General features: G+C 34.1%; 1 protein-coding gene across 1 annotated transcript in view; it reads left to right on the top strand.

Annotated features, from left to right (window-relative positions):
* Window positions 1–8789, top strand: part of mtnr1bb (melatonin receptor 1Bb) — a 40529-nt gene extending 31740 nt beyond the window's left edge. Inside the window, exon 3 of the mRNA XM_056467588.1 lies at window positions 7706–8789. Within this exon, the coding sequence (XP_056323563.1) occupies window positions 7706–8553 (848 nt within the window). The 3' untranslated portion in view covers window positions 8554–8789. The remainder of the gene's footprint in view (window positions 1–7705) is intronic.
* Window positions 8790–12831: the final 4042 nt, after the last annotated feature.

The raw sequence follows: 12831 nt of genomic DNA, 5'->3' as shown, positions 1-12831 counted from the left end.
TGTCTTAACAGGCATTTATTTTTTTATTGTGCCAAGGTTGGGAGAAAGATGAGTAAAAATCTTGTAAATGTACTGGTCAGAGGTGTGAGAGCCCTGGTGTGCAATCTTCAATGTGGAGCATGTGCACAACTGAATGGCAGTTTTGATTTCTTTATAATCTTAACTCTACATAGACATTATTCATGTCACGTGCTTTAGACTTGATTGCTGTGTGTATCATTCTGTCACACACACACACGCACACACACAGATAGCATTAATCAAACACAGGCCCATTACTCATTAGGTTCTCACTGTCATCTTTCTAGCTGTCATATTTTGATTTTGAAGACAGCGAGAAAACTAGACCTAGAATAAAATTATATTTTAACCTTCAACTTATTATTATGCTAAATTGAAACTTAATTATTGTTCTTGCTTAGAGGGCATCACTTTTTTTTAGGTTTATCTCAAAGCACATCAGGATTCAGAATAATTATTTCTACATAATGCTCAGTGTGCAGAGATGGATTAGATAAAAAGAAAGAAAGAAAAAAAGAAATATCAATAAGAGATTATAATATGACCAAAGGCATTATTCAAATAAAAATGCCCTCGTAAGAGGTTTATATACGATGTTGGATAAAAAAGACAAAAAATAACGTACTTTCACATTACTTTTATATTGCTTAAAGAGCCCCGATTATGCATTATAAAAGGTCATATTTTGGTTTTAGGGGTCTCTAACCACAGGCTGATATGCATGCAAGGTCAAAAAACACTTTCATTGTCTTATAATATGCAATTATTTTTACCTAATTATCCCAACAACTCCCATATGATTTATTTGTTTCCAAACCCCTCCTTTGCGTGCGGCTAATCTGCAATGATGGTCTGATAACCTGGTGATTGTCTGTTGTGATTGGTTGACTGAATTCAGAGCGAGACAGAGAGAAACGCCTTGGAGTATGAAGTAGCACAGAGTAAGTTTGAGAGCCCATTGCAGGAGTGCATTAAAGACACTTTTTTACTTTTTTACTCTTAACGCTAACCCCAAGTAATAACAGTGACACACATTCAGTATTAATTCACACAGTGGCAAAAGTTGAGCTATTTTGAAAATTGACCGTGTTGCATGTGTGTAGGAACAGCCGATGGTGGCGATAGCAAAGGCAGAAGATTGCGAGTTTAGAAACGCATCTAAATCAGTAAAGAAAGTAGCACGCATCGCGTTTTCAATGTGGTTTTGAACTCGATATGTGAATAGCCCATAAAGATTTAACCTGAGAGATACAGTACAAGCACTGATAATAGATGGGATTACAAGCCGCCAGAGCTATTACAAGTTACAACACACAATTAAACACATATTTTGCAAACTACACAAAACTCAGCAACAATTTTAATTACATTTACATGTTATGATTCAGAGGAAGAAGAAACTGGACCATATGAACTGTAACAGTTACTGACAAAGTTCCATCCCAAAGTACCTTCATCAAAGGTACAAATGTGATCCATGAAGGGACCACTACAGTGACAAGACACTCTGTACCTTAACAGTGTCAAACATTATTAAACAATGTTTTTTTTTTAAGTTTATTTTTGTGTAAATTCACCTTTTCCATTTACAATAAAGAATAAAAAATACTTTAACATTAATCAAAAGATCTATTTTTTGCTAAACGTTTCACAACACTATTCACAAAAATGTTACAGAAATACATTCGCCCATGTACAGTATAAAACATTAGTTTCTCCAGTTTTCACACAATAGTTTTGTAATCACTTAAAAGTTAATTTCATTTACTTAATGTTAAAATAGAAATAGAATTATTCAAAAGTATTGTAATGAGATATGCACAATGTTTGATTCATTTTACAATAGTAAAATGTCTGCATGAACACTTTGCATTTGCAGGACTTTTGCCAGCTCACATGCGTTGTGGAAAGCAAACGCCAAAAAGTGCGGATATCAATAATGAAAATGTATGTATCAGAAAATGCTTACCAAATGCTTATAAAAAGAAATGCCATAAATGTTCATTTTACAATACCTAAAGTTTTGTTTTACCAGTTGTTATTAGAACTTAATAATTAATGTTTATGAGTTTCTTTAAACATATGCTTTTAAATTATGATTCATGTTTTAATATGGAAATTATTCATAAAATCACTTTCCAGTAATATTTATTTTCAATAGATACTGTAATAAAGGAGTTGTCCAACACTTATGTACCTTTTTATGAGAACAATTGTGTGCGTTCATTTCAATTATACCATAAAAGGTACAGAACATTATCATAAGAGGCCTTTTCTGTACCATATAATATACAACTTTTACAAAAGTACAAAACTGTTCCTTAAGGAACATTATTCGTGTGTACCTTTTTTCTGAGAGTGTATATATATCAGTTGCACCATTCACGAAGTTAACACAATAACCAGCTATAGAGATTTTTTCAAGTACAGTATGCATACTTGTTGCAAGTTACTTATTCACATACAGCATGTGAATGCAAAAATGGCATTTACAAAAGCCGAGGCTCACATTGTACATTATTTCATGATACATTCATCCACGGAGCAGCAGTATGACCTTGAATGCGCTTCATCTCAGGTTGAATTATAATAGCTGGGGATAAAAGTCTAAAGAAAAGAGAAAAAGCAGGCAGAAGAAAGGTTGGGCTCAGGTAGGTCAGGGTAATTGTGTTTATCATTTCATAGACTTCAGCTTTAGCCTGCGAATAAAGCTAAGAAAAAAAAGAGTAGCTGAACAGAGAAAAGTCAGCGTCGTTTCATGAAAGACGGAACAGTTTTTGGGTTTTTGGATCATTTTTAAAGGCCACGGTGATGAACAGAAGAGAATATTGGGTTATGATCTTTCTAATGTCATGCTGAGAAGTGCTTTTTGGCATTTGCTGAAAAGGACTGCGAGCCTTTTTTTGTGAAAGCAAGCATTTTTACTTCGGCTTGTAGACATTGCCATTGGTGATGTATGCTGAAAATGTCTAAATGAAATGTTTTGCATGGCTTTCAATGGGGAAATCTGATTAATGGGGCTGCTTGCGTATATGGATGTCACGTTTCCGCCGGAGTCTTAGTGCTGGGAGGAGCAAAACACCAGCTGAATGTTAAAATGGTCTGGAGGTCTGAAAAGCTGTGGGCGATGAGGGGAAATGTGTGGCTGATTGAAGCTGTTCTCCACTCATGTCTTTGATACAATCATTTGTTATTCTTTTAAAGGTGAATTTCATCAAACTTTGCAGGAATATGTGCTGATCACATTAACGTTTAAAAAAAAAAGAGAAAAACTGTTTAAAATGAAATAATTATATTGTAAATATATATATATGGTCACACTTTACAATAAGGTTCATTAGTTATTGTTAATTAATGCGTTTACTAACATGAACAAACAATGAACAATACATTTACTACAGTATTTGTTCATGTTAGTTCACGTTAGTTAATGAAAATACAGTTGTTCATTATTAGTTCATGTTAACTCACGGTGCATTAACTAATGTTAACAAGCATGGACTTGAATGTTAATAATGCATTAGTAAATGTTCAACTATGATTAATAAATACTGTACAAGTGTTGTTCATGATTAGTTCATGTTAGTAAATGCATTAACTAATTAACCTTATTGGAAAGTGTGACCATATATAGTTTTTATTAAATTTATTTGTGGTATATAGTGCTTTTTATGAATGTTTTTACATATTTTAAGTTTTTTTTTTGTGACACAATATTAACATGAGTGTACTTACAGGTATCAAAAATGCATGTATGAGTGACAAGAAACAAAATGTGTGCAGGTTGCCATGACAAAAGATTTTTTCAAAATATTGGGCTATTATGTCAAATTATTGGGTTTAGAAAGAGATTTTAACTGAATATTTGTTTTTGTACATAATAATAATATATTATTATTATTATTATTATTATTATTATTATTATTATTATTAGTAGTAGTAGTAGTAGTAGTAGTACAGGTCGTAGTAGAAGTTGTAGGTAGAAGTATCAATGTTGAAAACAGTTGTGCTTCTAAATAATTTAATAGATAGATAGATACTTTATTCATTCCAAAGGGAACTTCATAAATTTCCAAGAGCATCCATAAGTGATAGATAAAAACAATAACAGAATATATACACACATACTCAGTAAATATATGAGCAATATCACACGAGTAGCAGTGCGATATGGCTGTATATCAGCACTATTTGAGGGGTGTGCTTTGGCTCGAGGCCGCAGACTGAATGCCTTAGTGCCCCAAAAGTGCCAATATACAGATATATTGCACTGCTACGAGTGTGATATTGTGTTATACAACAGTTTGATGGCATAACTGTGTGTATAAAAAAGAAAATCCAACACAGTTTTAAAAAACCCTTTTGTGTGAGGAACTACTTTCTTCCACCATTCACGTCTGCAGCTGACCAGCAGAAACCGTTACTACTTCACTAACGTCACTTTAGAGCTAGTATTAGAATGATTCTCTAGCATAATGTCTAAAGTGAAGACAAAGCAGGTGATTTTGCTGACTTTTTGCTGACAATTATAAGCCTGAACAGCATGGATTGCCATCTCAGAGATTTCCCAGTATTTCTGATGCAATCTGGATTTCACAAAAATTAACCCAGAAAAAGCCAAAATGAAGCAAACACTATTAGATTACTAGGGTATAAATACAGCACTACAAAATACAAAAGAGAGAAATCAACTTATAATGTCACTTACCTGTTCTATAATGATTTGTTCAGCTCTAGTTTGAAATTTATGCTGAGAAAATGCTGAGTTTTTCTTCCCAAGGACTTTTTATGTGGTCTCTGTTGCCATCTTGTGGCGGAACGTCATGACAAATTCTTTGCTCTGCTCAATATTACATGTTGATGGCTGCTGACATGCTAATTTCTGAAATTTTGTAAACAATAAAATATGCATTATCTTTATGAATAAACTGCATAGTTGCAATCTAAACAACTACATTCTCACCTTTAAAAGCCTCAAAAGTATATTATGTTGTCCAACAGCTGCAATATTTGTCTGTAGTGAGTTAATTCTTCTGCTTGGCACTCCATGTCAGCGGAGTAATACACTAGGGTGAAGAGGCTGTACGAGTGCTGTTATCGCAGAATATTGCACAGCTAGCAGCCAATCAGAACTGTTGTATAGACATACATATATACAGAATATATACATACATATATGCTGAGTGCATCTTAGTACATATACATATATAAACATGCAAAGAAAGTAAAATACATCAATCACATAGATATACACATGCTGTACATTATAAAATATTTCATTTATTATTTTTTTTGTGTTAACTGAAATTTGTTTTAGGATTTTCTGTCAATAAAATAGATTTTTTAAATCATATATATGTCATTTTATTTCCTTATGTATTTTTTTATTTCAATATAGAAAATAAATTATCCATAAATACAATAATATTTTACAATAAATACTATAGTAAAAATCACATTATGTTAATTATGTTAAGGTTATTTTTGTCATATAAAAAAGGATATTATTAAGCAAAAACTATATTAATGCTAACACACTTGATTATTTTATGCAAAACACGTTTTTTAGCATTTGACCAGAGCATGTGCTTGTGAGAATAAACACATTCTTCTATTTTCATTATTCTCCCTGGAAAATCACTTTCTGAAAATTACACTCAAGCATGCAGTTGTCAGTGTGCAGATATTTACCAAGCAGTAATATGAAACGAAAGGCTATCTGAACTCTATGCTAATTAAACGACCCAGTCAACTGTTTCCGCATCGTCTGTAAACATCTGACTGTTTACCATGAGAATGTGAGTAAATGGATGGGTCGACACAACACAAGCTTTAATGCATGCATGAGATTAATCTGCGAGGGCAGAGGCTAGAAGAGAGAGCATTGTTTTCCAGAGCGATGTGTTTTCTGCTGTCACAGTCTAATCAAAGGCTTCACACTCCCTGGGGATCCTGCTTTTGAAGTCGATGTGATTCGCTCTTTGTCTTTCCTTTGTGCTCTGTAGCTTTGTCATTCTTCATTTTTGTTTCCTCTCTCATTTGCACTCGGGTTTTCAAGCTGTCGTTCATTTGACTTTAGCCCATATTTAGTATAAAAGTCACAGCAGAGGCTTTGAGGGGCAAAGACAGGAAGGGGAGCATTGTAGATGGGATGTGGATACAGGGAAGTTGTGTTTCTTACAAGATAAAATCAACTTGAGTGCAGAAATCAGGAATCCATGTATGACAGACATGTGTCATACACAGTAAAAAACTATATGACAAAAAGTCATAACAATAAAAAAAATAACGTTTTTTATGTTACTTTAACTTATTTTAATTAATGAATCAAGCTTCATTATTTTTTTATATTAAGTTTAACTTAATACATTTAGTAATTTTGATTAATGTAAATAGAAAAGTTCAAGAATTTATTACAGTGTGCAAAAGAAATTTTTTTGTAAAATATTGGTGGTATTTTATTGTAAATATGTGAAGGTGGTTTTAAACTTGGAATCTTTGTTTATTTACATATTTAATGTTATTATTATATTATTATTATTAATTAATATTATTATATTAACATTATTATTATCAATATTGAAAACAGTTGTACTGTTAAATATTTTTGTGTAAACTGTAATACGTTTTTAAGATTTTCTATTAATATATATGAGAAAAATCACAAGTAACAGTGTGAAATGTCTGTATATCAGCACTTGTGGCTCGAGGCCGCAGGCCCCCATATACAGCCATATTGCCCTGCTACGGGTGTGATATTATATTTATACAACAGTTCGACGGCATAATCATGTGTATAAAAAAATCAAACACGGAGAGTCTTAAAAACCCTTTTGTACAAGAAACTACTTTCTTCTGCCATTCATTCACATCTGCAGCTGACCGTCAGAACAGCAGAAACTTTTGCTTATTTACCATCGTCACTTTAAAGCTAGTGTTTGAATGATTCTCTAGCGTAATGTCTAAAGTGATGACAAAACAGAACATTTTTTCAACACATTTCTAAACACATTTCTAAACATGATAGTTTTGCCATGATGACAGTAAATAATGTTTGACTAGATATTTTTTAAGACACTTCTATACAGCTTAAATTGACATTTAAAGGCTTAACTAGGTTAATTAGGTTAACTATAGGCAGGTTAGGGTAATTAGGCAAGTTATTGTATAACGATGGTTTGTTCTGTAGACTATCGAAAAAATATATAGCTTAAAGGGGCAAATAATTTATCCTTAAAATGGTTTTATAAAAATTAAAAACTTAAAAAAATGTAAAAACTGTTTTTATTCTAGTCGAAATAAAACAAATAAGACTTTCTCCAGAAGAAATAATATTATCAGACATACTGTGAAAATTTCCTTGCTCTGTTAAACATCATTTGGGAAATATTTAAAAAAGAAAAAAAATTTAAAAGGGGGCTAATAATTCTGATGTCAACTGTATATATATATATATATATATATATATATATATATATATATATATATATATATATATATATATATATATATATATATATATATATATATATAAGAAATAAAATATAAAAAATAAAATATAAAAAATCTTTCCATAGTGTAAATTTATATACTTTTATTTGCAAAAAATCTGTCCCTGACATCAAACTGCTAGGAACTATCAAATTATTAACAAGTTCTCTTTCTCTCGCTCTCTTCCTCCCAGGCAACGTGTTTGTGGTCAGTCTGGCCTTCGCTGACCTGGTGGTGGCTTTCTATCCATACCCACTGGTGCTGTACGCCATCTTCCACGATGGCTGGTCTCTGGGGGAAATGCAGTGTAAAATCAGCGGCTTCTTAATGGGCCTGAGTGTGATTGGCTCCGTCTTCAACATCACAGGCATCGCCATCAACCGCTACTGCTACATCTGCCACAGCTTTGCCTACGGACGTCTGTACAGCTTCCGAAACACGCTGCTGCTTGTGGCCCTAATCTGGGCACTCACTGTACTTGCAATTCTGCCCAATTTCTTTGTGGGTTCGCTGAGTTATGACCCTCGCGTTTACTCCTGCACCTTCACGCAGACTGCCAGCAGTTCCTACACTGTGGTGGTGGTGGTGGTTCACTTCCTAGTGCCCATCGCTGTGGTGACCTTCTGCTACCTGCGGATTTGGGTTCTGGTGATCCAGGTGAGGAGGAAGGTGAAAAGCGAGGAACGCTCAAGGGTCAGGCCCAGTGACCTGCGCAACTTTGTCACAATGTTTGTTGTGTTTGTTTTGTTTGCCATCTGCTGGGCTCCGCTCAATCTCATCGGTTTGGTGGTGGCCATCAATCCAGAGGTCATGGCTCCACGTGTTCCCGAGTGGTTGTTTGTCGTAAGCTACTTTATGGCTTATTTTAACAGCTGCCTCAATGCTATCATTTATGGCCTTCTGAACAGGAACTTCCGGAAGGAGTATGTTCGGATCATGACGGCGGTGTGGATTCCTCGAAGGTTTGTGACTGAGACCTCAAGGGCCGCCACTGATGGCATGAGAAGCAAACCCTCGCCAGCCATCAATAATAATGAGTGACTTTTGTTTTTCAGCTGATTACTGTGTAAAAGAATCATACTGGGTGCATGAAGCTAGTTTATACACTGGGGAATTTTGACTTTTTTTAATGCTACAAAACCATTGCACATAACTCAGGGTGCTTGTTTGTGTTTGATGTTGTGATTCATTTAAAAAAACAGACACATCTCTACATTCAAATTCTGCTATCGTTTTCTCACCCTCACGTGTTTGGAAATTCAGATGAAAAATGTTCATCTTTGGAACAGACGCTCTTAAAGGGATAGTTCACCCAAAAATGAAAACTCATTTATCAGTGTTGCCAGACATACGATAATTATTGTATTTGTATGATAATTTCGACCTCTGTACGATGTACGATCAATAATATAAAAAATCCTATAATGTACAATAATTTCTGAATTTTATGGCATTTAAAATGAATTTCATTGTTATCTTAGGGCTTCTATACTCATTTTAGATGAATCTTTTATCTACTGTCTGTGAGGTGAACGTGAAGTTAGACACGTTTTCTATCTCATCTTACCTTACATTTTCTCAGCCAATCAATGTGGAGAATGGCTCTTTCTTGTGAGTTAACATTCCTGGTGCACGCGGCCGTGCTTAAGTCAGTCGTTTTCAGGTTGAGGTTGATTGTTTAAGCAATAAAGTTTTAAAAAGTAGTGCTGAAAAGGAAGGTGAGAAAAACAGGAGAGTTTGCCCTTGATGTTTACGTTTTTCCCTAATTAAATGCGTCATCTGAACGTGTTTTCCAAAGGTAATCTCATCAAAACAAAGCCACGAAATTGGCTCATTACAGATACCCTGAATGGGCTCGTGCTTACCTTTGAGTGTGTTAAAAATTCGGGAGAGTGCACTGCTTTCAAGCCAACCAGCACTATGTTGCGGTCCATGACGGCATCCAATTTGTACCCTAAAATTAATCCCTTAACATCTGGCCACACACGCAGGACAGCGACTTGGTGGTGGAGTTTGAACCTTCCCACTGAGGTACACCTAGTTTTTTTTATTTTTTATCATGTTGCGTCAAAACGCTATTTGTCTAGATAATAGCTGTACTGTATGACTCGTGTACAATAATTTTCCTCCAAATACAATTATTTTGAAGTTCTGGTACGACAGTTTGACATTTCCAATCTGGCAACACGGTCATTTACTTACCCTTTAGTTTTTTTTATTTCTGTTAATTAAAAAAAACATATTTTGAAGAATGTTGGAAGCCTGTAAACCCTGACTTCCATGATTTTGGCTTTTCCTACTATTTAAGTCAATATCCCCTTTCCGGCAATTTTCCAGAAAGGGATCATGTGTCAACAGGCCCTTTTTTGAAAATACCGGTAAATTCGTTCTAGCAATTATCTGGAAAGAGAGGTTGTAACATTACCAGAATTTTGCTGAAATGTTGCTCTGTGTGAACGCAGAAAGAAAATTGCCAGAAATAGTGCGTTCACGAGGCATGAGACGTCTACTTCAGCCAATCAGAACATTCAGACGCATTCACACTGTTCATCATCCGTGCTGTTTATGAAAATAAAAGCCTTTGAATATTTTTCCAGACACATTTAGCTGCTAGATGTTAGTCAGATAACGTTTCTATGTTCCTTCTTAATGCCAACTGTGTCAAAAATTATCGATAAAATGCTTATGATATACCGCTGTTTGTTTACCTTCAAGCTCTGCTTCAGTTGCTTGACGCGTGTGCATGTGAAGAAGCCGGTGAGCACCAGCACACAAACGTATTATGTACATCTCAACATGCGAAAGTGTTCCTCCATACATTTTCATCGAAGTTGTTCACAATACTTATCCATCCACAGAATATGTAATGTAGTCAAACGTGTGAACATTTAGCTGCGTTTCATGTTTCTGCCTTTGAATGTCAGAAACAGCTGCATGAATGCTGAAACGTTAAATAAAAGCGAAACCCTTAACTAAAAATTTGGTTACATCAAATATTACAGTACTTCTCATTCAAAAACAAAATACTCTTGTTTACAACCCTGTTCCTGAAGGCACATCAATAGTACACATTTTAATTCTTTTCCTGTTTAAACCTAAATTAATTAATCAGATCAGTAAAAGAGACTCGAAAACCTTAAATGAATGGGTCAGATAAGAAAGATATCCAACATATTGCCTCGAGGAACATGATTGGGAAACACTGTTTTAAACAAATGTTGCCTGTAACATTTTTCAGGAACCAAAAAATTTGTTTACAACATTTAAAAAAAAAAATTAAAACCTGTTTTTGTAGCTTTCATTTTCAAGAGTGTAAGTGAAGGCATGTGTTTTAATGAAATCTGAAAGTTTTTTTTTCCTGCACTGAAAGTCTCTTCACACGAAACTCTAATGCTTCATATAGAGATTAAAAAATAAATCCATTTGAATCAAAAGCTTTAATCCAGTTTGATCCCTAATAGAAGTCTTCTGAAGAGACAGTCACATAATGTGATAAACAGATTTAGTTTAGACTTTTATTCAGACAAACATTGATCATTTAACAATTCATTCAGAGTTGGCCATGGAAGCTCAGGTACCCCTGATTGATGCGTGCGGTTCTTTCTCACATGTCACATGACACTTTTTTTATCTATAAGTGAACATTTTGAAACATCAGAGTTTTTGCGAGCCTTTCAATGAAGGATCAGAAATCGGGTTTAATAAAACAAATAGCTATAAAAATACCACAAATACACTTTAAAGTTTCAGGAGTGACAACTGCATTTAAATACGGGAGTGAATGCCCAGTTTGTGTATAGAAAACAAATCACTCCTGATATTGGTATTTGTGAGTATGTTTTATATGGACACCAATAGTCCGATTTTAATATGATTAAGACAATACCCTGATTAAGAGTCCACCATGTAAACAGTGATTTTTGATTCATTTAATTCGATTAAGCTCATAATTAAACTAAACATAAATGGAATAAAGACATGTGGAGGATGCCGATTTTAGTCACATTATTGAAGTTCAGTACAGACATGTAATCACCGTAAACAAACTATTACCGTCCTTTAGGACTTTTTTTGCCATGTTTTGCGACAGGATAGTCTGTACACACACAGCTGTTTGACACTATACTCTGCACCTACCAAGTCAGTGAAGGACCACAGACACCTGCATCACAAAATGCGGAGGTTTTTTCCCATTCAGCGGTCGGTATCAAATTGAATTAAAACAACACTTTTCCAGCAGTTCATACTGACATCCAATATATAGTTTGCCATGGGGGCATGCATGAAATGTTCCTGAATGAAAGTGAAAGTGCCAAACTGCAGTTAAAGTTGACAAATGAAAAATGAAACACCTGAAATTATGTGGAACTCCAGAGAAAATGTGAATAGCGCTGTAACGCAATGATGTTAATCTATCTATGTGCTATAACATGATCATGAAAGGAACATTCAAAAAGCAAGTCATGTAAACACCTTAATCATATTATTGTCTAATTCAGATTAAGGCAAATAATTTGATTACTGATGTCCATGTAAATGTATTCAATGACACCGGTAACCTGAGGTATATGTGACATTTTATTTAAAAAAAGGTGTATATGGACTTGTTCTTATTTGCAATTTTTCCTAGCAATATCTGGCAAAACTAATGAGTGAAAACATACATTATTCCATGTGATTTTTTTGCATTGCACAGACAAAAGAAAGACACAACTCTAATAAGCTTTTAAATGAACAACTGGTTAAGTTTGATTCCATACAATGTGTGGAGTTCTTGTAAATGCGTTTTTTTTTTTAACTCAATTTTCCAGGAGTTAATCTGTTTTTGCATGTGGTTGTCTCTCCTGTAAATTACTGAACTGTTTGTGTACAGAAAAGGATTAAGAACGGAAATGGGAACTGACAACCCAATTTAGCTGCAGTATGTACATTGCGTCTGTTCCGAAGATTAACAAAAATCCTATGGATGTGGAATGACTTGAGGACGAGTAAACAATGACAGAGTTTTCATTTAGGGGCTGAACTAACCCTTCAAGAAATATGTAACTTGCAATTTTTACTGACAACTACATTTTAAATCCTTATGCATATATGGACTGTTTATGATCCATGACTATTTATTGAAGACATTTTGTACAATTTTGTGGGTCTCTTGTGTATATGTTGATCTGTATATGCTTCACATTTTTTTGTGAATATCATTTTAAATATTCTGCCTTACACTTGAAATTTCATGTGATAAAAAATATGTCTATTATATTTATACAAGGTGCCAAATGTTTAAACATTAAAAGTGAATATCGTAAATACCAAATAAGA

The sequence above is a fragment of the Danio aesculapii genome, chromosome 10 (genome assembly GCF_903798145.1).
Source record: "Danio aesculapii chromosome 10, fDanAes4.1, whole genome shotgun sequence".
NCBI lineage: Eukaryota > Metazoa > Chordata > Actinopteri > Cypriniformes > Danionidae > Danio > Danio aesculapii.
The sequence above is the reverse complement of the archived record's forward strand: the minus strand, read 5'-3'. Positions and strand labels throughout refer to the sequence as shown.